The following is a 26179-nucleotide window of genomic DNA, read 5'->3' on the forward strand; positions in this document are numbered from 1 at the left end:
TTGGACATTTTATGGCTGGTGCGATTTATACTCTGGTGCGATTTATAGTCCGAAAATTACGGTAAATTATGTTATGGCTTCTGATCCCCTTTTCCCCTGGAAAACATAAATGGCAAATGATTAAATAAATGGCATGCTCACTAAATAAGTCCCACAATGGAACGACTTCTAATGCATTTAAACATTGTGATTGAGTCACAAAATTAAATGGTCAGTTTCCTAGAAAGGCGCCCTGCCCTGTAGGATACCCCGGCACGAAAGGGAACACACTCCCTACCCCTGTTGTGTATCTGCGCTGTCACGTTTCTCCGCACGGAGGTCCCACCCCTAAAGCTTGTACATATGCCGTGGATGGGCGGGTCGTGGAGGCGCATGGGCCGCTCCACCTCCCTTCTGCAAGACGTTGCGTGGAAGGAAAGCGAGACTAGAGGAAAGACGGCCCTTTAAACAACGTTTATGGTGGCTTTTAAGGGGGAATCGTCATGTGGCCGCTGCTGGTTTAGATCGTGCGCAGCTGGGCTGTGGGGACTCTGACGCTCCCCCTGGAGAAAGTAAGCACAGCCTTGTGTTTACGTTGGTGCACTCCTGAGCCACGTTTTTAGCTCGCTTCTCTGGACAAAAACAAGAAGACGAGGAAGACAGGAAGAAAACTCCATGCGTTTTTCTCTGATCATTTTATTCCATGACAGTTAGCGTCTTTGGGGAGTGGCCCTTTTTTTTTTACGCCCTGCAAAAAAAAAAAGTTTTAAATGTCACAGCTGTCCAGCATGGAGACCCCCCCGGGCGAGAAGGACGGCAGCCAAATGCAGGACAAGAGGTTCCCGTTGACCTACATCGGCTGGGCGCTGCTGGACCGCCGTAGCACGCTGCCCATGCTGCCGTGGCTGGTAGCCGAAATCCGGCGGAAGAGCGAAAAAGGCGATTGCGGCCCCGCCATGCAGCCACGGGAGGTGCATCTGGTGCTCCACAGTCCCTTCCTCCGCTGCGTGCCATGCTCCTCTTCCTCGACCTCCTCCAGCAACAACTATTCGGTTTTCATATTCGAGCACAAGGCGCAGCACATCACCCGTTTCATGCACAACAGCAACGACCTCACCTATTTTGCCTACCTGCTGCGGGCCCATCCAGACAACCCCGAAGGGGAGATGTCCTGTCACGTGTTCAAGGCCAGCGATCCCAACCAGGTACCACATGCACTTCTGACACCCCCGCCCCTTAACACCCAACCAACTCACACAACCCAAAATGAACACCGTTATCAGACTGGATGTGGTCAGCACAGTGAATGTGTGCTTTGCATGTTTGACTCACTGATCTGCGGTTCGATATTCGTATGTCTGCATCTTATGTGGAGGAGTTTGGATCTTCTTTGTGGACTTCCTTTTACCCCCCTTGCATGTTGTTAATGCTCTAAATCAGAGTTGTCAAAATTCAACTTTCTTTATTGATCTGTAATGTAATGTTTGAAATATTCTTGAAAAGTGAAGGAAAAAAGACAATTCTGGTACAACATTTCAGAGAGCAAACCCATTTAGCAAGAAACAAATTAGACACACTGTTTGCTTTAAGACAGCAATTAGGAAGCAGCAATTGATGGTTTGATCGCCGGGCCTTGAGTTTGACACGTTTTCTAAATTGTCCATTTGTATGTGTGTCTCTTTGGATTCTCGTTTTTGTTCTTCCCATTCCAGCATGACCATGGAATCTCCAGTCCATATTGTTACATATACACCAATGGTTTTTTTTTTTTATAAACTATCATTTCTATATTGTTAACAACAACTTGAATTGGAAACAGGAATATGACCATATAAAGATGTGCGTGTGCCACAGAAAATGCTTTATGAACATTGCACTTGAATGTTGGTGCATTACATCACGGTATGTCATAGCAACCCTCTTATTTGGAGATCATAGCACAAATGGCTTTAACCTTTTAAGATATGACATCTATTGCTCTTCCTCGCTCCTCCACATCCAAATAAACAGGCACAAAGCCACCATTGGCCAAAGACTCGCCTAACATCTATTGTGTGCACAAGCGATTAAAAAGTCCGTATTCCGTTCAAAGATAAACACAAAATGTTCAACAATGCTTTGTGATGACTTTTTGCAGTAGTCTTCTATTTTTATCATGTTTTTCAATTTTATTGTGAAGTAAACGTTCTACGGTAGTCAATCAGTGGATGGCTAGCTTCAGTTTATACAAGTGAATCGTTCTAAACTACCGTATTTTCCGGACTATAAGGCGCACCTAAAAACCTAAAATCTTCTCAAAAGCCGACAGTGCGCCTTATAGTCCAGTGCGCCTTATATATGGACTAAATTCCTAAATTCAAACTGGCCCGAAGCATTGTGTCATGAAATCAAGCATAAATGGCCTGCTGAAGACTATGAATCATGAATCAAAAAGACTATGGATCATTATTTTGTGATTATAAAGTCATTTGTTGCATCTGAAGTTGAAATAAAAAAGATAAAATGGAGAATGATTTGATTTGGATTAAAAATCTGACATGATGCATTAATGGTGCGCTTAGAAGTCCGGTGCGCCTTATATAAGGATTAAGTTTTAAAATGGGCCATTCATTGAAGGTGCGCCTTATAGTCCGGTGCGCCTTATAGTCTGGAAAATACGGTACTGTGACCAGCAACACCCAAATGCGAGTGAGAGATTTAGGACACTTTAAGGTGGTGCACGGGGGGAAAAGTGTCACAAGTACAGACAGAACCATGTTTAGCCCCACCCAAAGTGAGCAAACTGACTGGTAATACTGCAAATAAAAGTGGGCCAAAAAGCGGGATGGTACAGTTTGGCTGTTTTGGAACCGTTTCACAATACTGCAAATGTACACTGAACAAAACTGCTCTGTAAAAATGGCCTGAATGACTCACCAAAATATTAAGCCACTTCAGAGGCACTATGTTTGATTGACTTTCATATATGTCTGCTTTTATGATAGCTTAGCTACCACATAAGCAAATAAGGCATCCTGAGGATTAACTTTCCCTGAAAACCCAGTGCGCTAGCCTTGTCATCTGGTGCCCTAAATACTTGATGTCAAAACACATTTTAGCCATGACCAATAACCGATTATATGTGATTAAAAGGCATAATTCGTAACTGCATTCTTTTCTTGACTGGTTCAAATGCAATCACCCAATGTGATTTATGTTTAAGAGAAACTACTGTATTTTCCGCACTATAAGCGCACCGGATTTTAAGGCGCACCTTCAACGAATGGCCCATTTTAAAACTTTGTTCATATATAAGGCGCACCGGATTATAAAGCCCATAGAATAAATAACTAAACGTTGCTCAAACGTTAATGCAATCACAATATAGTAACGCTGGAAATAGTGAAAACATATATCAATAAATCAACGTTGCTATAACGTTAATATCACACAACACACAAAATAAACACATAAGCTTACTTTAATAAATTAGTCCTCATCCACGAATCCATATTGGTCCATATATAAGGCGCACCGGATTATAAGGCGCACTGTCGGCTTTTGAGAAAATTGGAGGTTTTTCGGTGCACCTTATTGTGCGGAAAATACGGTAGTTTAAAACAAAATACAAGGCCTGCACACCCGTAATTAAATGGACATCATCCGCAGATCATCTTTAATACTACTCAGGCAACATTATTCATCTAAGAAATTGTTGACCTACCTCTGTAGGTGCAACTGGTTTGGTTAGCAACAGGGTTGAAATGATGACACTGCGTTTCACAAGATGTTTTATCATGTTGTAACATGAACCATTAGGTCCCAGCCCATCTCTACTTGGAACCTGGGAAACGTCACCAGAGCACACAAACGCATCTCGAGTCACGTTTTGTGCTGCCCTCAAATGTACCTGCGCTCTATTATGTTTCAAGTGGAATTCTCGTAAGCCTGAGACATGGATGGCTCAGAGTAATGCAGACGTGGCAGATTTAAGACCTGGGAGCTTTCGAGGAGTCTCACATATCATTTCTTAGTATTGCTGAATGTACATCAGTATTTACGCAAGAGAAACTGGTTTGGCAGTCAGTGGCTGGGCGCACCACTTGGAATGTACTTCTAATTCCACTTGTGCACTTTTCACATGTGCCGGGTTCAATTGAAGTCTTTACTGTTTACGATTTTGTGCTTCTCATTGTGGTTTCCTCGTTATCGAGAGCTGACGAGCGCGAATCCAGACCTATTATTAGCCTTAAATGTGAGACGGGAGCAATGTAAGCGCAAAGGCTTTAAGCACTGCAGTTTGTTTCCCTCTATGAAGATAATTAAATAGCACAACATTCGTGGTGGGGAAGAAGAACATCATGTTCAACTGGAGGGGAATCTGAACACAATGAAATCACAAGATATGCTTGTGCCTTACTAGACGGGGTTGGCTGCTTGCTGGACTTGAAAGACAACCTCATGAAAGGGTTTGTTGTTGCAATATGTAGTCCATGTGGGACTGTTAAAAGTTGTTCCAGTTACACATTAGCAAATGTCTTTTGGGAAGAATGAAAAAATTGATAGCGGTCAATCCAAGAAGCCATTCAGAGTAATCTTGACCTTAACCTTTTACCCATTTTTGGAGTCTTGGTTTTACGCCCCCCCTGAGACGAATTTAATGTAGACACAACCGCATTGTTCCATTGCCAGGCCAGTTGCAATCTGATCACACTCTGTGCAGACTGAAGGGCCCGTCCAATCGTGCATCACCACCTCTGTTGTCACTTGGAACTGATCCACAGTGGAAGTTGACCTACTGTTGTCTTGGAAGGGCGAGTACAAATCGAACTGATAAAAGGGTGCTATTTTACCAAGGCTGAATGATCCTAGTTGGGAGCAGAATCAACTCATGCTCCATCATAGGGGCTTTTTTTTTTTTAAAAAATGTTTTTGTTTGTGCAATCAAACATTTTGTAAAAATATATTTTTTTTAATTTTGGGAAAACAAATTCAATATCTCCATCTGTATTTGTATCTCACATAAAATAGGGGAAAAAATTGTAATGTTACAGGAATAAATTTATAATACAATAAGAGGTGAGATTTATATTTCAAGAAAAAAGCCAATTTCAGCTTTTTTCTTGTATTGCAATTTCGCGCACTCCGAAAAACTTTTATTCTTGCAGTTTTAAATACAATTTATTTATATACTAAAATATAAAATTTTGGCAATTGTGTGCTATGAATTGTACTATGAAGCGCACAGACCCCCACAAGTAAACAGTATTATCTTTGTAAAGGCCATGATTTTTTTGTATTTTTGTTTTTTGACGCAACATTTGCGTTGGATATTATTAGAAGGCACAGGTGTACCAAATGTTATTGCGGGTTGGGGCCTATTAATCATAGTTGCCATCCTGCATTGCTTAAAGTTGACATAACGTCTTGTTTTGTTTTGAAATGGTGCCTGAACTCAAGGCTACTTTTGCCCTCATGAGGTGGTGGAAAGATTCCATCAAGTGTCGTGCAAACACATGACTGCAGTCAAGTGCCTTGAGAGAACCAGTCGTTCCTCCTCCAGTCCAACAAAGGCAACACCATTTCCTGACATCTGCTTTAAGTCTAAACATTCATAAATGTTCATGACCTGTATAGATTTATAATTTTTTTATACCAGAAACATTCAGCCTGCATTCAAGCAGTCTATTTTCACTCTTTTCTTGTTACGATGATACCCTAGAAGTCTAATTAATTATTGCTTGCAAAGATTCTCTGTTTTGACTTGCACACGAAGTCATCAAACTTTTACGGCACCAAACTCGACAGAACAGGAACGGTTTCAGCGTCCCTGAAACGCTCTGATTTGTTGTTGCCTGTCGTGACTTTTTCCCAGGGAAAGCGTGGGCGTTCCCTGGCTGCTTGCCTACAGTAGTCTTCTTCACAAGTCTCTCTGGTCTCGCTGTTATTTTCAAGGCTGCATTAAGTCTCGCTATTGTATTTTTTTTTTAGCTGCAGTTATATTAAGCGTAAACAATATTGCATCAACTTGCTTTCGCCAGTTGTTAAAATCTAATATTTACAGGAAATACTTGCAGTTCACTTTATAAGAAATGAAAATTTAAAAGGTTTGTCCATATATAAGGCGCACCGGATTATAAGGCGCACCTTCAATGAATGGCCCATTTTAAAACTTTGTCCATATATAAGATATATACATTTGGCCCGCAGGCCGGACTTTGGACACGCCTGCTGTAGTGGCTCAATATTGGTCCATGTATAAGGCGCACCTGATTATAAGGCGCACTGTCGGCTTTTGAGAAAATTCGAGGTTTTTAGGTGCGCCTTATAGTGCGGAAAATACGGTACACATAAATTTCAGTCCATGTTTTCAAAAGCAAGCCTTCCGTGTAATCACCTACCTATGAGAGCCATGAAGACCCTCGTCAATGTTACCTATTTGATGATGATGACCTATTGTTCATAAGTAACTTCAGTCGTATCCTTTTTGCATTGTTTTTATAAACACGTTCCATTGTTTTTTTCCAAAAGGTGCCTGAGGTGATCAGCAGTATTCGCCAAGTGTCCAAATCGGCCCTAAAGGAAGACACTAAACCAAAACAGGAAGCCGATGACGCCTTCTACAATTCTCAGAAGTTTGAAGTGCTATATTGTGGCAAGGTTTGAACCGGATGCAAAATGAACATCCTTTGTGCCAACTGGGCATCCTTTGCGTGATCCTTACCGGGTATGCAACTGCAGGTGACGGTGGGGCACAAAAAAGCTCCGGCCACCCTCATCGATGACTGCATCGATAAGTTTCACCAACACGAGGTGAAGCGCAAACGCCTTCTCAACGGCCAACGAGGGTCCATGGAGAAAGTCCCAGTAGAGTTCACTATTGGGGTGGGAGGAGATCCACTCTCCTTGGCTTTGATTGAGAAGAATGATGATGCTGAAGGTCTAAAAGGGGATGACCTGACCGGTAAGATATGCAGTCAGCCACATTTTTAAAAATGTATTTCAAAGTTAATATTGCCACTTCATATGTAATACATTAACACTTGCTAGATTACAGCTTTCTTAACATAGTGTTTATTTTAGTTTTTAGGGCCACACTGAAAAGATACTGAAATACAAGTGAAATTGTGCTACTGGGGAAAAAAAAAAATCAAAAATTTCATTCACAATGATTTACTTAGTCAGTGCATGCTTCCTGAAGAGTTGTAATAGCTCAGGTAGGTGTTACTTGGTAAAAATGCTGTCTTGACTGCATGTGCTGCAGGGTCCGGCAGTCAGAGCAGCCTGAGAGGAGCGTTCCCGGAGTGCATCCGAGAAGATTCCGACTTTGAGGAACCGCAGGAATTCCGCACTCGCTGCAACAGCCTGGCGGCAAATTTCCAAATGAAATCCGGAGAAAGGGTCAGGATGGACTCCGCACGACGCAGACACGCTAGCGCTCCCAACCATGTTCAGCCGTCCGATTCGGACAAAAACAGAACCATGCTTTTCCAGGTAGACCTGTGATAGCTTGTTTTCAACCTTGAATACATCACACACTCTAACTGCATGTCGATATATTGTTATTGTTTTCACTATTTCGAGTGTTACTATATTGTGATTGCATTAACGTCGAGTTATTTATTCTATGCGCCTTATAATCCGGTGCGCCTTATAGTGCGGAAAATACGGTAGTTGAATTTCAATATGCTTGCTGCAGTACACATGCTTTATACATTAAAAACATTCAAAGCATAATAGAAGACTTAAATATAGTGAACAGTTTGTTTTACTAAATACAAAACAATATTTTAAAATGTGTGTATTTTGCACTTAATATACATAGGTATTAGCAACATTTTTAGCATTTATCACATTGCAAGCTATGTAGCATGATGACACTATACATTATCTTTAATTATTTAGGAAGAGCAGCACTAGGATTTACGACACATTTTTGCAGATACTTTATCTTTTTTTCCAGTTAAAAAAAACCCTGTACATTTGCAAATTAATGTTTTTGAGTGGATATTGACAATCTGTTGAGTACAGATAGCACACTTTTTGGATTTAGTCCGAATAGAAGTGGTGCTGTCTTGATGCTCTACACTAAATATACCCACTGTGCTAAAACGTCTTCTGCAAATCACTTTTATGTTCACTTGGCGGGCAGTCATAACGCACTGTCCAGTGTGGTGCAACGCCTCGGTATTGCTGCGACAATAGGCTCCTAATGTTTTTTCATTTTCCTTTCTTATTTTTCTATGTAAAAAGCAATGTGAGCCAGCTGCTGTCCCTCTCACCACATTTCCACTCGAGGCTAATTATAGTCAACCGCTCAATATGTGACACTGCAACACACTGACATTGATTTCAGCATGTGCTGCTGCAGTCTACTAGTATTTTTGGACCTCAGTTATGCTGCTTGTTTTAATGTCAATGACTCAGCCTGATTGAATTTTTTGTTTTTTTAATTTCTTTTTCACAGGTTGGGCGTTTTGAAGTAAATCTCATAAGTCCAGACAGTAAAACGGTGGTGTTGGAAAAAAACTTCAAAGACATTTCATCTTGCTGTCAGGTTGGTTTGCTTTCTGCGCCATTGTTTTTTTTTTTTCTTTATACACTAAGATGCTTTTCATCACTATCATTATCAGTGTAGAAGTACTGCTCACTAGCTCATCTGTGAAACTCAATGGACACAATGTCATGGCTGGTTTGCATAGCCGACTCAATTTTCATCACGATGGCAGCCAGAATATGTCGTGAAATAAAGACTACAAAAACATTTCTTGCCATTGAAGGAAGATTAAGCCGTATTGATTGGGGGATCCTTTATTATGCAACAAGATAAAGAACCACAAACTCACTGCCAATATAATACAGAGCAATCTGAAGGCATCATAGAAGGAAACTGGTCATATAGACTTGATGCAAATATTGAAAGGCGGATAATAAATATATAATACAAATAGTTTCTTATATTCCTGTTTTCCACGGTAAAAGTAAAGCCCCTGGAGGACCATTTCAATACAATCCGATAGGGGAGTGCATTGTTATTGATTATGATCTGAAGTGCCCTCATTATGCGCCTAAATAGAAGAGTCCATGTTGTATGTTGCCAATTGATTTTCGACCTTGCTACTCGTGCAACCCGACCGAGGGATATTGAAAGGTATTCAATTTAAAGACATTTTGCTTTTTCAAAATCATTGACTGCACATGAGAAAATCTGATCAATTTTCTACTTATTAACAGGCTATCAAACAAACGGACCATTTTGGATTTATCTGTCGCGAGCCATCAGAATCTGGTCCCAACCAATACACATGCTTTGTTTTCCAGTGTGCCAGCGAGTCTCTGGTGAGTCTTTTGCAGGATACAATCTAGCAAAACACATAGTTTGATTCTTTTATTTTTTTATAAACTGAAACACTTGCATAGGTTGATGAGGTGATGCTGACCCTGAAGCAGGCCTTCAGCACAGCTGCCTCCTTGCAAAGCAATAAGACACTGGTCCAGTTATGTGAGGCTTGCCCTATGCACGATCTGCACAAGCTTTGCGAACGCATTGAAGGTAGAGTAAGAAGCTGTTTTCCTGTTTGATATTTTTATTTCGTACAGAAGAGTGGTTTGATACAGTTCATTTTTTCCCAGGCCTCTACCCTCCAAGAGCAAAGCTGGCTATCCAGAAATATCTCTCCCAGCTGCCTGACAATGAGCAAGTGGAGATATTCGAGCGAGTTCAGGTCAGGCTGACATCCTCTCAGAATACGTTAAAAGGTTCGGCTGAGTGAATACTCTAATGGCCACATTATGGATTGAATTTGCAGAGACTGAAGCCCAGTTCAGACCAAGAGGAGAATGAGCTGGCCATTCTGTATCTCAGGCAGCTGTGTGAAAACAAGCAGAAGACCCACCTCCATATTGGAGAGGCTCCTCAGGTAGCTGCATTTCCACTGCAAAATACCAGAAACTTAAAGTTGTTAAATGACAGCAAAACCCTATGAAATTTCATAATTTTATAGTTGTATTAATAAAGATGATCACTATTCTCAGTATTGTCACAAAATTCAAATGACCATTAATTGTTACTGGGAGTTGCATAATTAAAATATTAGGTACAGTACATTTTTGTTTTCAAAGAAAAGCTAAAGTAATAATGGTTAAAATATTACACGTTTTGATTATTAATAGAGTACATAGGGGGGAAAATATTGGGGAAGAAATACAAAAATATTTTACAAAATGATGTTGGCAGAACGCAAGCAACTCCTCAGGGGACGGCGCAGCCACGGGCAGCCGCTTCAAATTGGACATCCTGAAGAACAAGGCTCGCTCATCCCTCACCAGCTCTCTGGAGAACATCCTGGTCCGGGTAGGTCCTCTTGCCTATCTGCCTTGTTTCGTCACCGTGTTCCCCTAAGGATTTAGATTGACCCATATCTGTATGGAGAGTAATAAGTCAGACAACACATCCAGGCTGATCCGAGGTCTGAGAACTCCTCTGCCATCTGCTATTTTGGCTCAGATTCAAAGCTCAACTGCTAGACATATGTGCTAATCACTAGCACACTGTAAAAAATGGTACAATTTGGTGCTGATAACAACCACTGCTATTATTGGTTTAAAATGTCTCATTAATTAACTCTGTTTATCATCTGCAGGGAGCCAGCCGGATGAGAGACCGTTTGGGAAGCATCGGAAGCATGAGCAACTTTGACAAAGTAAGTGTCCTTTCAGAGGCAGCACAAAATTCCCCGAAGAAGGATTCTGGGAAGTGTCACCCACACTCCTCCCTCTCGTTTTTTTTTTTTTTTTTTTTGGGCTGTGAAAAACTTGTGATGAACGACTCAAACGTCAACAGCGGCCGTCTTACAGTCACGTTGGGGCATTGCAGCGCTCCATGCTCACGTGCTACAGACGAAGCCAGGGAGACGTTTATGTTTGTGGTGTCACTTTTGTGCAGAATGTTGAATGAGAGTATGATGCAGTCCCTCTGACTGCTTGGGAGGCGTATAGCTTGAATTAAAAGTTCGGTTTCACTCTTCATGGCATTTTGTACACGATTCAGCTAAATTGTTTCTATAACCAGCTCAATTTGAGTCGGATATGATATGAATATCAAGTGACTAGATATTTTTGTCAATTGATATTCCTAGAGTACATTTGCAGTTTTTAACAAATTTATTATTATTATTATTATTATTATGATGATGACACCACCTGTAAAGTGAGCATCCAGCATCATTAAGTGCTTTAAAGCAGACATTTTCAGTTTTAAGGAGCACACATGTTGAATAACTAAATTCAACATTTAAAGAAAAAATACTAATGCACAACCCACCCCCCTCCCCTCCCTCATATTTTGGTCCGGGGGAGGCATGGTACATTTGAACATCTGTACCTCATGACGGTGTCAGGAGGCCAGTCAGGAACTCCCAAGTCAGGATTTCCACTTCTGCTGAGTCAGACTTGTGTTTACTTCCTCTTGTTTTTTTTTATTTTTTACCACCACCCTCGTTAGAGGAAAGAGCAGTGTGCACACGACCTTACTGACCTGTCCGTCACAATCAAGTACACTTTGAGCTGACACTCAGTATTTTGTGCTACTCGTACGTGGTGAAAGGAAGAACGAGATGCTGGTTCGGTTAAACATGTCAGCGCCATGAGTTTGGTGGGGGTTTGCGTTTCAAAAAAATCACATGACACTGCTCATTAGAATACAATGGATGAGGGAGTTGCACCAGCAGAAGTGTGCAAGTGAAGTCCACGAGCGGACACAAATGAAAGTTGCAGTGGTGGTTTGTTGACGAGGTGAGTGCTAAATTTCATGTTTGATTATTCGCCCACGTTTTTTTTACGCAAATAGTAGCTGGTATTTTTGCTTTCAGCTGTGTGTGGACAGTCTTGTCTCTGAACGGAGGTTACAGTTAATACCTTTTTTCTCTGATAAGAGAAAAGAGCGTCACATATTTGTGGAACGCATTTTTAAGTGGTTATCAACCTTATGGTTATTATCACTTTTATTATTACAGTCAGAGAGACTGTTTACAGTGCTTGGTAGGTGCTGCTGTTTTGGTGAGCGCTCAAAGTATTTGAAAGTGGTTGATGCGCCTTCTGGCTAACATTGTCACTTAAAGTGAGGCCAATTTGTGAGGAAATGCAATAATCCGCACTTCATCTGTATGTGATGTGGTAGTTGCTGCTGTTTTGGTTAGCACAAGTTCCAGTAGGCTCAACGCTTTGTTTGTGCGTGAACAGTAGCCTCAATGACTAAACCTATTTTGAACAAAACACGTGCCACTCTCAAATGAGTATGAAAGTCTGCGGCATCTAATCTTTTGCAGCAGGATGAGGAACATACGGGAGTCTCCCCCCCGGCTTCCCCGCCCCCTTTCCCAGACGATGACCTGGAATCAAGCCAGCACTTCCGTCGGCGCGCTCACACCTTCAGCCACCCGCCCGTGAAGAAGCGCATCTCCTTTGATGGCCAGGCGGGCAGCCTGGCCAAGCACGCACCTCTGCGCAGGCAACAGTCAGAAGTGCTGCAAAGCAGGTAGAATCATGTTAGCCACACATAATCATGACATCATCAGAATTGATTAAGAAACCCGAGGAATATTTTGCTTAGTCAGTTCACTAAAAATGTTCAAACAGACACAATATCTAGTACCTGTCTATAATTATGATGATGAATTACTGTAGCAGTCAAGTCTAAAGTAAACATTTCATTCCACAACAATGGGCAAGGGTGACATCACTGGTGCCAATGCTCCTGGCATGTCCTGTGCTGCTACTTTGTAGAGCGATTTTGCTTAGAATGGCTCACGCTTGGGTATTTCCTGACCCGAAACTACAGATAGCATTACCTGGCAGTGGCGGAGTGATTCAGGGATGTTTTGCGCAGCTCTTGTTACGAATTCCACTGGTTTCATGCTTCGTTTAGTCCTAGTTTGGCAAAAGTGTCATGACCAAAAAAGCAACTGCAGCAAGCATGAGCTCGATCTTGCCATCTTATCAAACATCTTTATAGAACACAGTGGTAGTCATTTAGATTCGATGAACGGTTGTTAAACTAATTATTCAGCACAGAAACGTTGTCATCTATTTGCAGCACTTTGACCCCCCACTTATCCTAAACAATGGCACACGTTTCCGAGCATCCGCCCCTCCTCTCCCCTTCCCTTCCAAAAGTGTAACATGTTTGTTTTCCATGTGCGGGGGGTGCTCACGCAGTCCCGTGGCCGTGTCGAGAACGCGCAGTTTATCGGAGAGCCAGTCCCTCAGCCCCCCCTCTTCCTCCTTCTCCGCTCCCACTTTCCTGAAGAGCATTTACCAGGGCTCGCTGGGCTCACTGAGCTCGCTGACAGACAGTGGGAGTATCAAGAGGTGACGGGATGATGAATTTATTTATTTTTTTTATGCTGGGATGACAGTAAATGTTTACATGTTGGCTGTCCAAACCTTTTAACACCCAGCTTTTATTTTGATCTTCTTTTCCTGCCTATCAGCAGTGAGAACCCCTGTTTCGTTGCGAAGTAGAGGGGGATGCTGTCGTGCTTGCATGTGGCTTTGGAGCTCTTCTCTGCATGGCCAAACTAAATGCATAACGCGATTTGGAGCTTTTAGCAATTGTGTCACAATTGTAATTCAAGCTGGCGGAGGATCAAGAACCATCGAGCATGGTGGCGCTCATTTGAAGCGTGGTAAAGCGAGTAAAGGTTAATGTTTACATTATAAATAGGATTCGTTGGAGCACGCCCTTGTGAAATGTCACTTCCACAGCGTGAGGCTCATCCTTGCTATTTCACTGAATCAATTGTGATCCTTATCTTACTTTTCAAATAATACCTCTCACTAACTGTGGGTGATTTGGGGCCATAATGGAAAGTCACCGACTCATGAAACAAAGTTTTGACAAAATGAAGCCAAAAAAGCTGTTTATTGCAGAAATAAAGTCAGAATTTCATCACCTGTTATTTTACAAGACAGAAGATTCCAAGAAAGTTTTTTTAATTGTCACAATGTTAAAAAAAGTAATAAAAAATTGCTTTAGGTTGAATATTGTAAAAAAAATTGTTAAGAATAACATTTAACCATTGATGAGAACATTTAATGAAGCCAAAGTTAAAATAATAATATGAAAAGAAAAAATAGTTTCACAAGAATAGAATAATATTATTTTAGCCCAGAAATAAAATACTTGAGAAAAAGCTTTAATTTTACAAGAATAATGTCTGTGTTTTTTGACAAACATCACAAAAACTATGCAACCTAATAAATCACACTGAGAACATTTTGTCAGATTAGTTGGCCACGGTTAGCAAAAGGGAAAGAGGATAGAGGAAGGAAGTAAAAGCAAAGGTGTAGTAAATGTGTGCTTCCGCGCAGGAGTGAATTTTAACTGGCAATGACGTAGATGGATACGCATGAATCATCTCATTGTAATAGACTAAATAATAACTTGAAAGAATTCATTGACTTGATGAATACTTTCTTTGTTCAAACCCTTCTACAGACTTTCAATGTCTTTTTTTCTAGCTGTGGCTGTTTGCTTCATTATTAACATATCTAATAGATGCCACATGTTTAATGTCCATCATTCAGCATATCAACTCATGCAGTTTATATAAAGTTTCATCTGTTCTTTGCGTGTCCATTTACTGCTGCCCGTGTAACATAACACTAAATCTGTGTGTGTGTGTGTGGCAGTAATGGCGAAGGCAGGAAAAGGACACTGTCAGGCTGCAGCAGTGACTCGGTGAGCGGACCACCCCCGAGCCCGCGCAGGGTCTCGTGGAGACAGAAGATCTTCCTGAGGGTCGCCTCCCCCATGGGCAAGAGCCACATGCAGCAACACTCAGGTCTCTTCAATCACTTTGCCCGACTTAAAAATGCTATATAAGATGCAGGGTTCATTTATCTATTACTTACGGGAAAGCTTTAGGATTTCTGATGCTAGCAGAAAGTTTTAATTATGAGGAAAAAGTTGTCGTTTGATCAGAATGAGTATAAAGGTTTTTAGAATTTAATCTAATACAATTTATGTTCTGCCTGTGCTCGCGTGAGTTTCCTCTGAAATATTACAGAAATAAAGTCACAATATTGGGTGATGTTTCTGCTATTTTATGACACTTGGAACTTAGTAGTGTGGCAGACAAGAAAAAAGTAAACTCTTTTCAAGAACATTATGCAATATCACAATACTGCTAGAAATAGTTGTAATTTTACGAGCATAAAATTGGATACTCTTTAGGCCCTTAAAATAGTCCAATTAAAATTAAATCATTGCCCCAATATTTGCTGAAATTAGCTAAAATCACCTCACAATTACCCAGGCAGGTTTGATTCTTACTTTTTTATTCCTCCCCTCATTCATTTAGACCAGTCAGATGCCTGGGAGCTTTTGCCCCTCTCCCCTCGTGGCACACACTCAAGTGTGGACCCTCTAAGTGGCGGAGGTGGTCGCCCCAAAAGAACGGCAGAGGACTACCGGACGTTGTGGAGAACCGCCATCCGTCAGCAGATCCTGCTGCTGCGTATGGAAAAGGAAAACCAGAGGCTGGAAGGTGAGTATTTATGAAACAATGTCCCTTCAGTAACAATGACTTACCAATGGAGGGGTAATTTTGTTAGATGCCAAAACCCCGCCATTTGAATACGGGTGTGTAGACTTTTATTGTCACTGTACTATGTTCAACTGCTGTGTGTTGAATGAAACTTCCTGCCTCAGCCATCAGCATGTTCTGAAATAGCCCATGAGCAAATACAGTATCATTCTAAAAAAGTGTTTATACAAAAACATTTGTTAATCTCTACAAGGAATTTGAGTAAATAAACAAAACAATATTTAAGGAAATATAGTTTTATTTATGAACATTCATACACAAACATGTAAAAGTACAACCGATAATTTAATTCCACACACTTTCAATGCACTGTATATTATTCTGCAGTATGTGTAAAACTACCAACACAAGTCTTTCTTTGTTTTTGACATCACTGCTGTGAATAACGTTTCAATAGAAGGTAAGAAGCATAAACTGAGTCCTCAGGGATGAAGACATGTTTTTTTTTTGGGGTTTTTTGCATGGCTTTGGAATCAATGTTGTTCTCTTGAGCTGTTGGGTTCTCTTGCTGGCATCTTGTATGGTGTTATTTTTTGATTACCTCGAGGACTTAAGCATAAAGCTGATGGTTATTTATTGTGGCTTTTCATGTCCACATGCGATTCCTGTGGTGATTCATGTTGAGATGTGTCAGGAATTGCATCCATGTTAACAGTGGAAGCTCTATGGCTCAGGGGACACCAAATTTGTTAGGATTTTATTTCGATTTGCTTTTTATTCGAAATGACATAGCTGTAGAAATAATCCGTACAGGTAAATCCTAAAAAGTTATATCGGGACTTGATGTTGTTTACTCTTAATCAGAAATGTATGACAAAATGGTGTTGTATGACCCAAAATAGAATTGTAATCATAATTAATCTCAAGAAAAGCTTGTAAAAGAAAGTAAATATTTCACATGAAAAAGTTTTAATATTCTTATAATAAAGTTAAAACACTGCGCCAAATAATTGTACTTGTATATATATAAATTTGTGAGTGTATGAGAAAACGTTTGATGATTATAAAGTTAATATGTAATTTAATAATTGATTGATTAGCTGTATAGTATTTTATGAGAGTAGTTGTAATATTGTGAAAAAAAATATTCTGAACATTAAGTTACAATATTACAAGAAAAAAAATATCATGTGAAAAAGTTGTAATTTTCAGTTTCGCACTTTTCCCCGGAATTCTGACTTAAGAGGTTCCACTGTATCTGGCTGTTGGGAATCTGTGCTCTTTATTTTCTGGTGTGCAGAAATGGGCTCAAACATTAAATGCTAACTGATGTAACTAGCAATCGTGAATTAACCTACTGTGTATCTTTCTGCTTAGCGAGTCGGGATGAGCTGCATATTCGCAAGATGAAGCTGAGCTACCAGGAAGTGGGCCTCGACTCCCAGGAGCTGCAGGCCTTGTGGGAGAAAAAACTGACGGCACCGGGCAGAACGACCGTTCGGCAGGATCAGGAGGATCTCTACCGTGCACTCTGCCAAGGTGAGGCATCAACAATGGATATTATTCATTCAAACCGGAACCTGGCACAAGTCTGTTGGAGTTCATGCACAAATTGCCATTGTGCTCAGGTGTTCCCAAAAGTCGTCGCGGGGAGGTATGGTTGCTGCTCTGCCACCAGCACCGCTTGTCTCGCAGACATACTCAGCGCCAGCAAGCTGCTGACACGCCATACAGAGATCTGTTGAAGCAGCTCACCGCACAGCAACACGCTATTCTGGTGGATTTAGGTGAGTAACAGCTATCAGTAGAGCACATCGCAGTGGGAACATATGAGTGATGCAGCGCTGTACTTCAGGTCGGACTTTCCCCAACGTCGAGTACTTCTCAGCCCAGCTGGGTGCTGGGCAACTTTCTCTCTACAACCTGCTCAAAGCCTACTCTCTGCTGGACACTGAGGTATATTGAATCCTGAATTTTTTTTTTACTAATAAAACCCAAAACACAAGTCAACTGGGAGTACCGTATTTTCCGCACTATAAGGCGCACCGGATTATAAGGCGCACCTTCAATGAATGGCCCATTTTAAATCGCGAAATAGTGAAAACAATAACAATATATCAATAACTCAACGTTGCTCAAACGTTAATATCACACAACACACAAAATAAACACGTAAAGCTTACTTTAATAAATTAGTCTTCATCCACGAATCCATATTTGTCCATATATAAGGCGCACCGGATTATAAGGCGCACTTTTGAGAAAATTGGAGGTTTTTAAGTGTGCCTTATAGTGCGGAAAATACGGTACTAATCGTCGGCATTGATCGATGCGGTTTTAGTAGCAACGCAAACACGCATAGACAGGCAGAAATGGATTAATGACATGTAATTTAATTTCAGTGGGGACATTTATTTCAGATGAGAATATTTTGAGTTTGGCGGTTGCGCCTCTAATTATATAACATCACTGAATGTTGCTCGATATATGTGCGTACAGGTGGGCTACTGTCAGGGCGTCAGCTTTGTGGCTGGCGTGCTGCTGCTACACATGAGCGAGGAGCAGGCCTTCGACACACTCAAGTTCCTCATGTATGACCTTGGCATCAGACGCCAGTACAAGCCCGACATGATCTCTCTGCAGGTGAGCGCACCGCAAATTCCTACTTTGATCCTCACAGATTTGATTTACAAGCTTGTAACCATGGAAACCTGTGTGTAATCAGGTGAAGTAACAGTCATAAAAAAATGAGAATGAAGAAACAAAGGAACATACTATGTAATACTTGTTATAGCTATTTTAAATATAATGATGATAATAATTCAGGATGAAAGGTTTTTTTTTTTGCAAGAACAGCTTTGTTTGCAAAAAATAGTTTGGATTTCCAGTGCACGAAAATTGAAATACTGCTTCCTTTTTATGACAGTAGTCCCTTTGCAGTACACTACATGTGTGTGTTGCCCTATCCCATTAGGCTGCAAACATTTGTTCACCCCCCTAAGCGCGACCACACCTTCAAGCGGACATAGTTAGCTGTCTCGTTTAAACATCAGCTGACATTTGTGGGTCCTGTGAAAACATCAGCAGGCACGCTAATGTTTAACGCTACCACAACTTCCTGTTTAACGTCTCTTGAGGACACAAGGCACCTGTGCAGGACGGTAAAGGGCATTTTTATACTTTTTCTCGTACGGTTTTACCGTCAGGTTGACTTCTTCTAATGCACTGAGAGCAAACACGGTGCATGCCTCAGCAAGCCTCTCCTGCTTGGAATCGTTCAGCGACTACAATGGCTCGCATTGTTCCCTTTAATCTGCCCTTTACAAATCCAAATATTGTTTATTTTTCTGTGTTGCGTCACGTTTTGTAATGTGTGTGTGTGTGTGTTGTGCAAAGATCCAGATGTACCAGCTCTCCAGATTGCTGCACGACTACCACCGTGACTTGTACAATCACCTGGAGGAGTACGAAATCTGCCCAAGCCTGTATGCCGCGCCGTGGTTCCTCACGCTTTTTGCCTCGCAGTTCCCCCTTGGCTTTGTCTCGCGCGTCTTTGGTACGTTATTTTAATTATTAATCAAATTGTAGCTTCACTGTCCTGTTAATGTTTAATATTGTGTGGAGGTGAAAAGTAACCAAATACAATATTGCTAGTTTATTAACAGCAGCTGATTGATGTCCACCCAAAGAGGTTTGTTGTTGTCTGTAGATGCCACAAGGTGTTGACCTTTTTTTTAAATTTTTTTTTATTATTATTAGACAATTTTCTATGTATGGCCTAACTAAATGGGAGCTCCTCCCCTGACTTCAACATAGTTACTTGGCATCAAAACAATATGTTGATATTTAACATTATTTTTCAGAAAATACCAGCAGACAGGTTTGCTAACAAAGCTCAGAATAGGCAAATGTGTTAATAACAGACCACGAATAAGTAGAAATTAATTATGTAGTGTTTTGTTTAATATACGTATGTTGAAATAAATTTCTCCGATGGCTTTACTTGATGAGTATTTATAAATAAATGCATAATTATTACCCCTCTCTACTTTTTTTTATTCACACAAGCAAGTTGAATATTAGTTGGTTGTACACCTTTAGTTCACAACCTTTGCAAAGCAACAGCAACATGTTTTAACAGTATAAAAGTCAAGCCAATATTAGGAAGCTTTTAAACAACAAAACGCATTGTGACACAATTTGTTTTTCTTCCTGGTAGTGCTAGACAATATAATATTTATTTTATTTATTTATAAGTAAATAATAATAATAGTAAACTAGTTTGTCTTCAAGTAAGCTTTTTTTGTTGTTTTGCCAGCTAATCAAAGGGTGGTACATGTACACACACACACACACACACACCTACAGGGTTTTGTTCTAATTTAGGTACAATTTGAATGCTGACACACATTATCTTTTTTTCCAGACTTTTTGTTTGTCCAGGGCTCAGAGGTCATCTTCAAAGTAGCCCTGTGCCTACTTAGCAACCACCAGGGGGAGATAGTGGAATGCGATAGCTTCGAGAGTATTGTGGACTACCTGAAGACTACTCTTCCCAGCCTCACACAGGTTCAGATGGAGCTGACCATTGCTAAGGTGATGATGCCTTTGGTGTCTTTTATACTGTTTGCCTCAGTTTCAAATGGTCAAAATGTGTATTCAGTTTTTTTTTTTGTGTGCATCAATGTAAACAGTAGGAAAAGCATTATGGATTGCAATTCAACCATAATTAAGAACACAATTTGTGCTATATTCCTGAATAATCATCACTGAATCTACTGTTGCATGTCACACTGTGTAACACATTTCTGGTCGCCAGGTCACGGAGATGGACATCTCCAAGCAGCTGCATGCGTACGAGGTGGAGTATCACGTGCTGCAAGACGAGGTGGCCGACGGCGGCGCTACGCCCAACGACTCGGAACGCTTGGACAAGCTGGAGAAGACCAACGCGCAGCTCAAGAAGCAGAACATGGAGCTGCTGGAGAAACTTCAGGTAAACAATTTGTTTTGATAGCTGTGGCTATCTCAGACTTCCTGTAGATGGCAGTGTAACAAAACTTTCAAAAAGAAACAAAGGCTGCATGTTCAGAACATTGAAAAGACATCGGGATAATTGAGCTGTTTTATAATAGTCAATATTGTATGATGCAATATCATAGCAGCACGCTTTGATTGCGGTTTTGCATGTCTTTCTCACATTTAACAGGGGTTCAACTGCCCCCCCTAAAGTTTTTTTTTTTTGTATTTGGCAATGATTATTCTAGCAAATGCTCCGGTTTCCTCCCACATTCCAAAGATATGCATGGTAGGCCGATTGACCACTCCAAATTGTCCGTAGGTGTGATTGTGAATGGTTACTTGTCTATGTGTGGCCAGTACACTCCTGATATTGCACATTGAACATATTTCATCACAGTACATATGGTGAATAGGTACAGTAATTAGATTAGTAAGATTAGGCTTGTCCTGTGAAAGTAAGGAATTGTTAAGTTTTTCTTTTTGCTTTGGACAATTATTTTACATAATATACATTAGAAGCGTCATGGTTCTTGGTTGACCCGTCCCCCCCAACCATCTCGCAAATTTTTAGGCAATGGTTAATGATTGGTATAATGATTGAAGGCTACGGTTTGATGCTTGGCTTGTTCCTCTCCTGTGTGGCGTTTGCATGTTTTGCCCGTGCTTCTGAGGCTTTGCTTCCTCCCACATTCCAAAAAACGTGCATGCGAGGCTCACTGCAGACTCTTAAATGGTCCAAAGTTGTGAACGTGAGTTGGAATGAGTGCTTGTCTATATTTGCCCTGGCCACCGCTCGAGGCCCCGCCTCTTGAACAAAGCCAGCTGGGTTGGGTTCCAGCTCACCCTCGACCCAAATAAGGAGAATCACCATAGAAAATGGATGGATGGAGGCATGCATAGATGGAAATATTCAAGAACACCATCCTGCTGTGATATTTTAACCAGGCAGCCCGGCAGAAGATCCAAACCCTGGAAACCAACGTGGAGAGTTTCCTGTCCCGTGAGAGTAAGTTGAAGCACGTGATCCGCACGCTGGAGCAGGAGAGGTCGGCTCACCAGAAGACCATCGAGCGCATGCGCTCTTGCCTCCCGTCTGATGTACTCACCGACGTAGAGATGACCCACATCAAGACGGCGGCGGCGGCGGCACCCGACGCAAAAGCCAAAGCCTGTGCCAAGAAGCCTTGATGGGCAAAAGTGTACAGGGACACACAGAGACGTGTAGACGGACTCCAGTTCTGGTCCTCACTACACCACTGACACATTGGTCTGGTTTTTGGGATAGGACAGTGGAACCTCCAAGGTCCGTACCCACAGGAAATTGTGAAACTCGAAAAAAATAACCCTGGGACTATCGAAACATTTCATTACTGTCCAAGTGCTTCAAGCCACAATTTCATTTGAATTTGAATTGTGACGTGCTAAGGAACTACCCCCATTGATAAACCAGCGTACATCTTCAGGCCGAATAATGAACCTGTATGTATCATTGACGAAAAAAAAAAAAAAAAGCACAATATCCTACGGAGATTGTTGAAAGTAACACTCGCTTCTCTTACAAATGGCTTTGCTTTTTATCCACTTGAAAGGTTTTGCTGTTGTTGAATGTCTTTTTCGTCCAAAGAGATGATTTCGTTTTTCATTTCCAGAAAAGCGACTTGAACTTTTCAGAGCATCGTCTTCTCATTAGGAGGAAGTGTCTCTTTCTAAAACTCAGACAGGATGTGAGGTCGTCTGCCTCCTCGGTTTCCTGTGTGACTGACCGCAGTGTCGCTTCCCCGGCAGAACCCAATCAAAGAAAACATTTGAGGTGGAGGACTTCAAACTGAATGTCCTCTTTGGCTGTTTTTGTCAAAGCAACACTTTTTCTCATGCTCACCTCGCAAGGGGATGAGCGTCATAACGCGAGCTGACAACTTGGTCAGTTGTGTGGAGTTTATCGTTGATGTCTTGAGGCAATAGTCCAAATGGAGCGCTGTTGATTTCACTTTCAACCAGTTTGCTGCCTTCATTGTGATGTCAGCTGTGGCCGACATCCACACTGCAACAAAAGCAACTTTTTTGCTTAATACAGATATCGGAATTGATTTCTCAAACAGTTGTCCCGTTAAAATTAGGCGGTACTAATTCACTCTTCAGAACTTTTTCTGTCTAAAGAAGTCATCAAAACGTAAAAAAAAAAAATCTTTTATTTTCCATTGACTTGGCTTTTGTTAGAAATATTGAACAAATTACTTTTATCTTAAAAAAAAAAAAGTTTGTCGGAACATTTTTGCTTTTTTGGGGAGGGGGCAGGAGGCGTGTGGGAGCTTTTTCCATTAATTACAGTTTCCGAAAAAAAAAATAGAACAAATGTTACCGTTATATCATTACATTTCCCCCCCGTCAGATTTATTTTCATAACAGTATGGCTTTTTTTTTTTTTACTTAGAAGACAAAAGTAAACTGAAGTGACTGAAACCGATAGAGGTGCTGTTATTTTGACTAGTTTGCTGTCTTAAAAAAATCTATTGTGACCATCAGCTGTGGCCTAAATACTACAGTTTTCCGTGGTCATACTGTATGTACATGTTTTGTTCTTTGCAATTTTCTTTTTTTTACGCTGTTGCAGGTGTATTGATGTCATGTTGTTGCAGTGTGCCGATGTGCTTGTTATGTTTCCTTTTCACGCAGGCTGCGTTGTTGCAATATAAAGTGCCACCAGGTTTGACTCACCCATCCTGACTCAGAACGATACATTGCCGAAATGAAAGCACATTTGATTCCGTCGGTCAGCCTCCTCTTTCTTGTGCACATTTGTTACTTTCTATTCTCAATTTGAAGTGCCGCAAATGTTTGATCGAGTGGTTTTTTTTTTCCCTGGGGGGGGTCGCATGTATGTTCAACAGCACTTTGCATCACATTCATCTCAACTTTGTGCTACGGTTTGACGGAAATTGTAATTGAGAAACCAAAGAGATTTTTTTTTGGGGGGTTGGGTATTTTGTATTTTCTGTGGGATTCTAATTTGAAAGCCAAAATATTTGTCCCTTTGGGGAATTTACGAATGATTTTGTGTTGGAATGAGTGTTTTGACACTTGTTAATTGAAATGTTTTTCTCTCAAGATTTTGCAATTTGCAAAATAATACAACTTTTTTTCTCTCAATATTTCAACATTTCTCTATTGAATTGCAATGTTTTTCTTGGAAAGATAATAACCAGTGACTTTACGAGGACACATTTCTTTCTACTGATATATCACTTACATTCATTCATATACAATTACTATTTAAAAAAAAAAAAAAGAGATTTTTTGAAGCAATGATAAGATCCTCCCTTTTGTTTACAGAAGGTGCTGTCCGTCAAACATTTTGACTTTTTTTTTTTTTTTCTTAAGACATTTTAAAGATGACTTCTATGTCTCCATGAAGGCTACATTAAAGCAGAGACTCACAAATCCAATAAACCTCACTTCGCTTGGTCCCGATAACCTTAGTATATAATAACATGCTCACTTTATTCCTCTATAATTTAACACTTTGCCATGGTAGACTAACACTAAAAGGCTCTCTGTGTGGAGTTGTATGATTATGTGAAAGAGCAGTGGTTGCTTCACCTTGCAAGTCTATTTAAAGACTTTATAAATGGAATGTTTTAATACCAACCTTACTCACTGAATGTGTAAATCGTGGATTTCTTTTTAAAACAACATGGCATAGTTGGCATGTCGTGTCAATAAGTACATCTCTGAGGCCGTTTGAAAATCGGTTGTGTTGAGCAATCTAGTTAGTTTAAAGTCCATGGTCCATTGACTGCAATATTAAGAGTGATCGACCAGTCCTGTGTCAAAACGGGCACCCTGTGATAACGGCACTTCTGATTGGCTCAAATTTCTAGAAACGTTCTTGTACCTAATATGGTATTTTCATCTTTAAATGACATTTTCCCACTTTACACTTGCTGCTTTGTATTTGTACGAGTGAAACTTTTCACTCGGGAAAATGTCACTCCTCTCTTTAGAATTATGACTGTTCTCATAAGATTTCAATTTACAACTGTGGGAGGGGAAATGCATCTTGAAACGGGGAACACTTGTTTTTGCCAGATTGTCTGTATCTTTAGCTTCCTCTCCTGTGATAGGATGTAAAGCATGTTGACTAGCATGAGTGCCCCAAGGCAGCAAGGGTCTCTGTCAGACAACACCCCTCCCCCCTGTAGGAGGGTCTGACCGGTAATGCGCTGCCCGCCGTCAGCCAAGCCTGGAGCTCGTCATGCATCCAGATGACCGCCAACCGGCAGCCTATCGCACACTAAAAACAAAGGAAGCCACATTCCTTGCGTATTCCCACACGAGCGCACATCCTGGAGCAAGGGAAGAGCGGGACACCGGGGTGGAGGAGTGGGGGCTGGCTGGGGGTCCGATGGGGATTGACTGGGAACGACTTCTGATGCCGAGCGTCTTATCAGCCTTGTTTGCGCACTTTCCCCTCCCCAAAATCCTCACCCTTTCAATCCATCTGCTTGATCTGAAATCGTGTTGGGAAGATGAAGCATTGCTGCTGAAGGGTTGTTGTTTGTTTTGTTCACAGTTCTGGACACCTCTGGAAAGATTTACAAGAAAGTACCGTAATTTTCGGACTATAAGTCGCACCGGACCAGCCATAAAATGCCCCAAAAAGTGAAAAAAAACATATATGGATATAAGTCGCTCCTGAGTATAAGTCGCCCCTCCACCCAAACTATGAAAAAAAAACCCGCGACTTATAGTCCGAAAATTACGGTATTATAATTTTCTAAATGAAACTTTAACATAGTTCCTTGACACTAAGATGCCGCAAAAGGACAAAGTGCTTTAATTGCTTTACCCTAAGCACAAAAACGGTGAAAGCTGAGTTTTTCCAGCACAATAGAGAATTTAAAAAGAAAAAAATCTTTGAATAGGCTCATTCTCAAATGCTGAACCGGTGCTTCACTGTATACTTATCGATGGCAATGCAATCCTAACATGTCCATCTATTAAATACCAGTAGAACAACGAAACATACACAAAATAAGCTCACTGAGGCAGAAGCTGTTGTCTGCCACAGCTCACGCGCCCAGACTCTCACACACAGACGTCACATACTGCTCCTCCAGTCCCCACCAAGTTGATGTTACTCGACATAAAAACGTGTATTTTCCACATATTTTATACTTACGATTTTTTCTGTGTTCAAACTTGTTTACAATGTGTTTTGAAAGATCTCTATATGGTCTCTCCACATTGCAAATTTTACTGTATTTGAACCTTGAAGATACTTGCAGCAAGCAACTGTTCACTGGACATGTTCCGTTACCAAGAACATTTGTGCGTAGATGTCACAAAAGGCTTTGGAGGTCGATAGTAGCAGAGGAAAAGTTGATGATGTAAGCCAGCTGCGAGAGAGCCGAGCAGCTTGAAGAGTGTCCTCGTGCCTTATATGGGAATTTTATCTGCTCCACTCCTGCTGCACTCCCATAACATTGTTCTAGTGGACCACAACCACTGTTATGGGTTGAACAGTTGTCGTTTGCTTTCCAGTGTCAATAAGTGCGTTTTAAATGTGAAGCAGGGTGATAGCTGGAGATATTTTTTTTTTTTACGTAGGGAGGAGACAACAAGTTTGGGAGGGAAAACAGCTGGAAGACCCA

The 26179-nt window shown here is 41.0% G+C and overlaps 1 protein-coding gene and 1 long non-coding RNA gene across 6 annotated transcripts; one reads left to right on the plus strand and one right to left on the minus strand.

Annotated features, from left to right (window-relative positions):
* Positions 1 to 337: 337 nt before the first annotated feature.
* tbc1d4 (TBC1 domain family, member 4) lies at positions 338 to 23675 on the plus strand. Of its 5 annotated transcripts, XM_061286298.1 has the most exons (23): positions 338 to 1184; positions 6490 to 6618; positions 6700 to 6922; positions 7223 to 7452; positions 8426 to 8515; positions 9193 to 9297; positions 9379 to 9511; positions 9592 to 9683; positions 9768 to 9878; positions 10196 to 10312; positions 10602 to 10661; positions 12285 to 12493; positions 13174 to 13326; positions 14650 to 14801; positions 15321 to 15506; positions 16884 to 17045; positions 17135 to 17293; positions 17362 to 17462; positions 18006 to 18149; positions 18903 to 19062; positions 19933 to 20102; positions 20326 to 20502; positions 21474 to 23675. In XM_061286298.1, the coding sequence occupies exons 1-23, from the start codon at positions 750 to 752 to the stop codon at positions 21714 to 21716; spliced, it is 3741 nt and encodes a 1246-aa protein (XP_061142282.1). In that variant the 5' UTR covers positions 338 to 749; the 3' UTR covers positions 21717 to 23675. The 5 variants fall into 5 exon arrangements, with proteins under 5 accessions (XP_061142282.1, XP_061142283.1, XP_061142284.1 ...); XM_061286299.1 differs by lacking the exon at positions 13174 to 13326 and having other exon boundaries at positions 339 to 1184; XM_061286300.1 differs by lacking the exons at positions 338 to 1184; positions 6490 to 6618; positions 6700 to 6922; ... (7 more) ...; positions 10602 to 10661; positions 13174 to 13326 and adding an exon at positions 10775 to 11751.
* On the minus strand, positions 674 to 3831 carry LOC133159358 (uncharacterized). Its single transcript, XR_009715684.1, has 2 exons — positions 1312 to 3831; positions 674 to 1230 (listed from the first exon to the last, which is right to left on the minus strand). It is a non-coding gene; the product is annotated as an uncharacterized LOC133159358 (long non-coding RNA).
* Positions 23676 to 26179: the final 2504 nt, after the last annotated feature.

This window comes from Syngnathus typhle, linkage group LG9, assembly GCF_033458585.1.
Source record: "Syngnathus typhle isolate RoL2023-S1 ecotype Sweden linkage group LG9, RoL_Styp_1.0, whole genome shotgun sequence".
Classification (NCBI taxonomy): Eukaryota; Metazoa; Chordata; class Actinopteri; order Syngnathiformes; family Syngnathidae; genus Syngnathus; species Syngnathus typhle.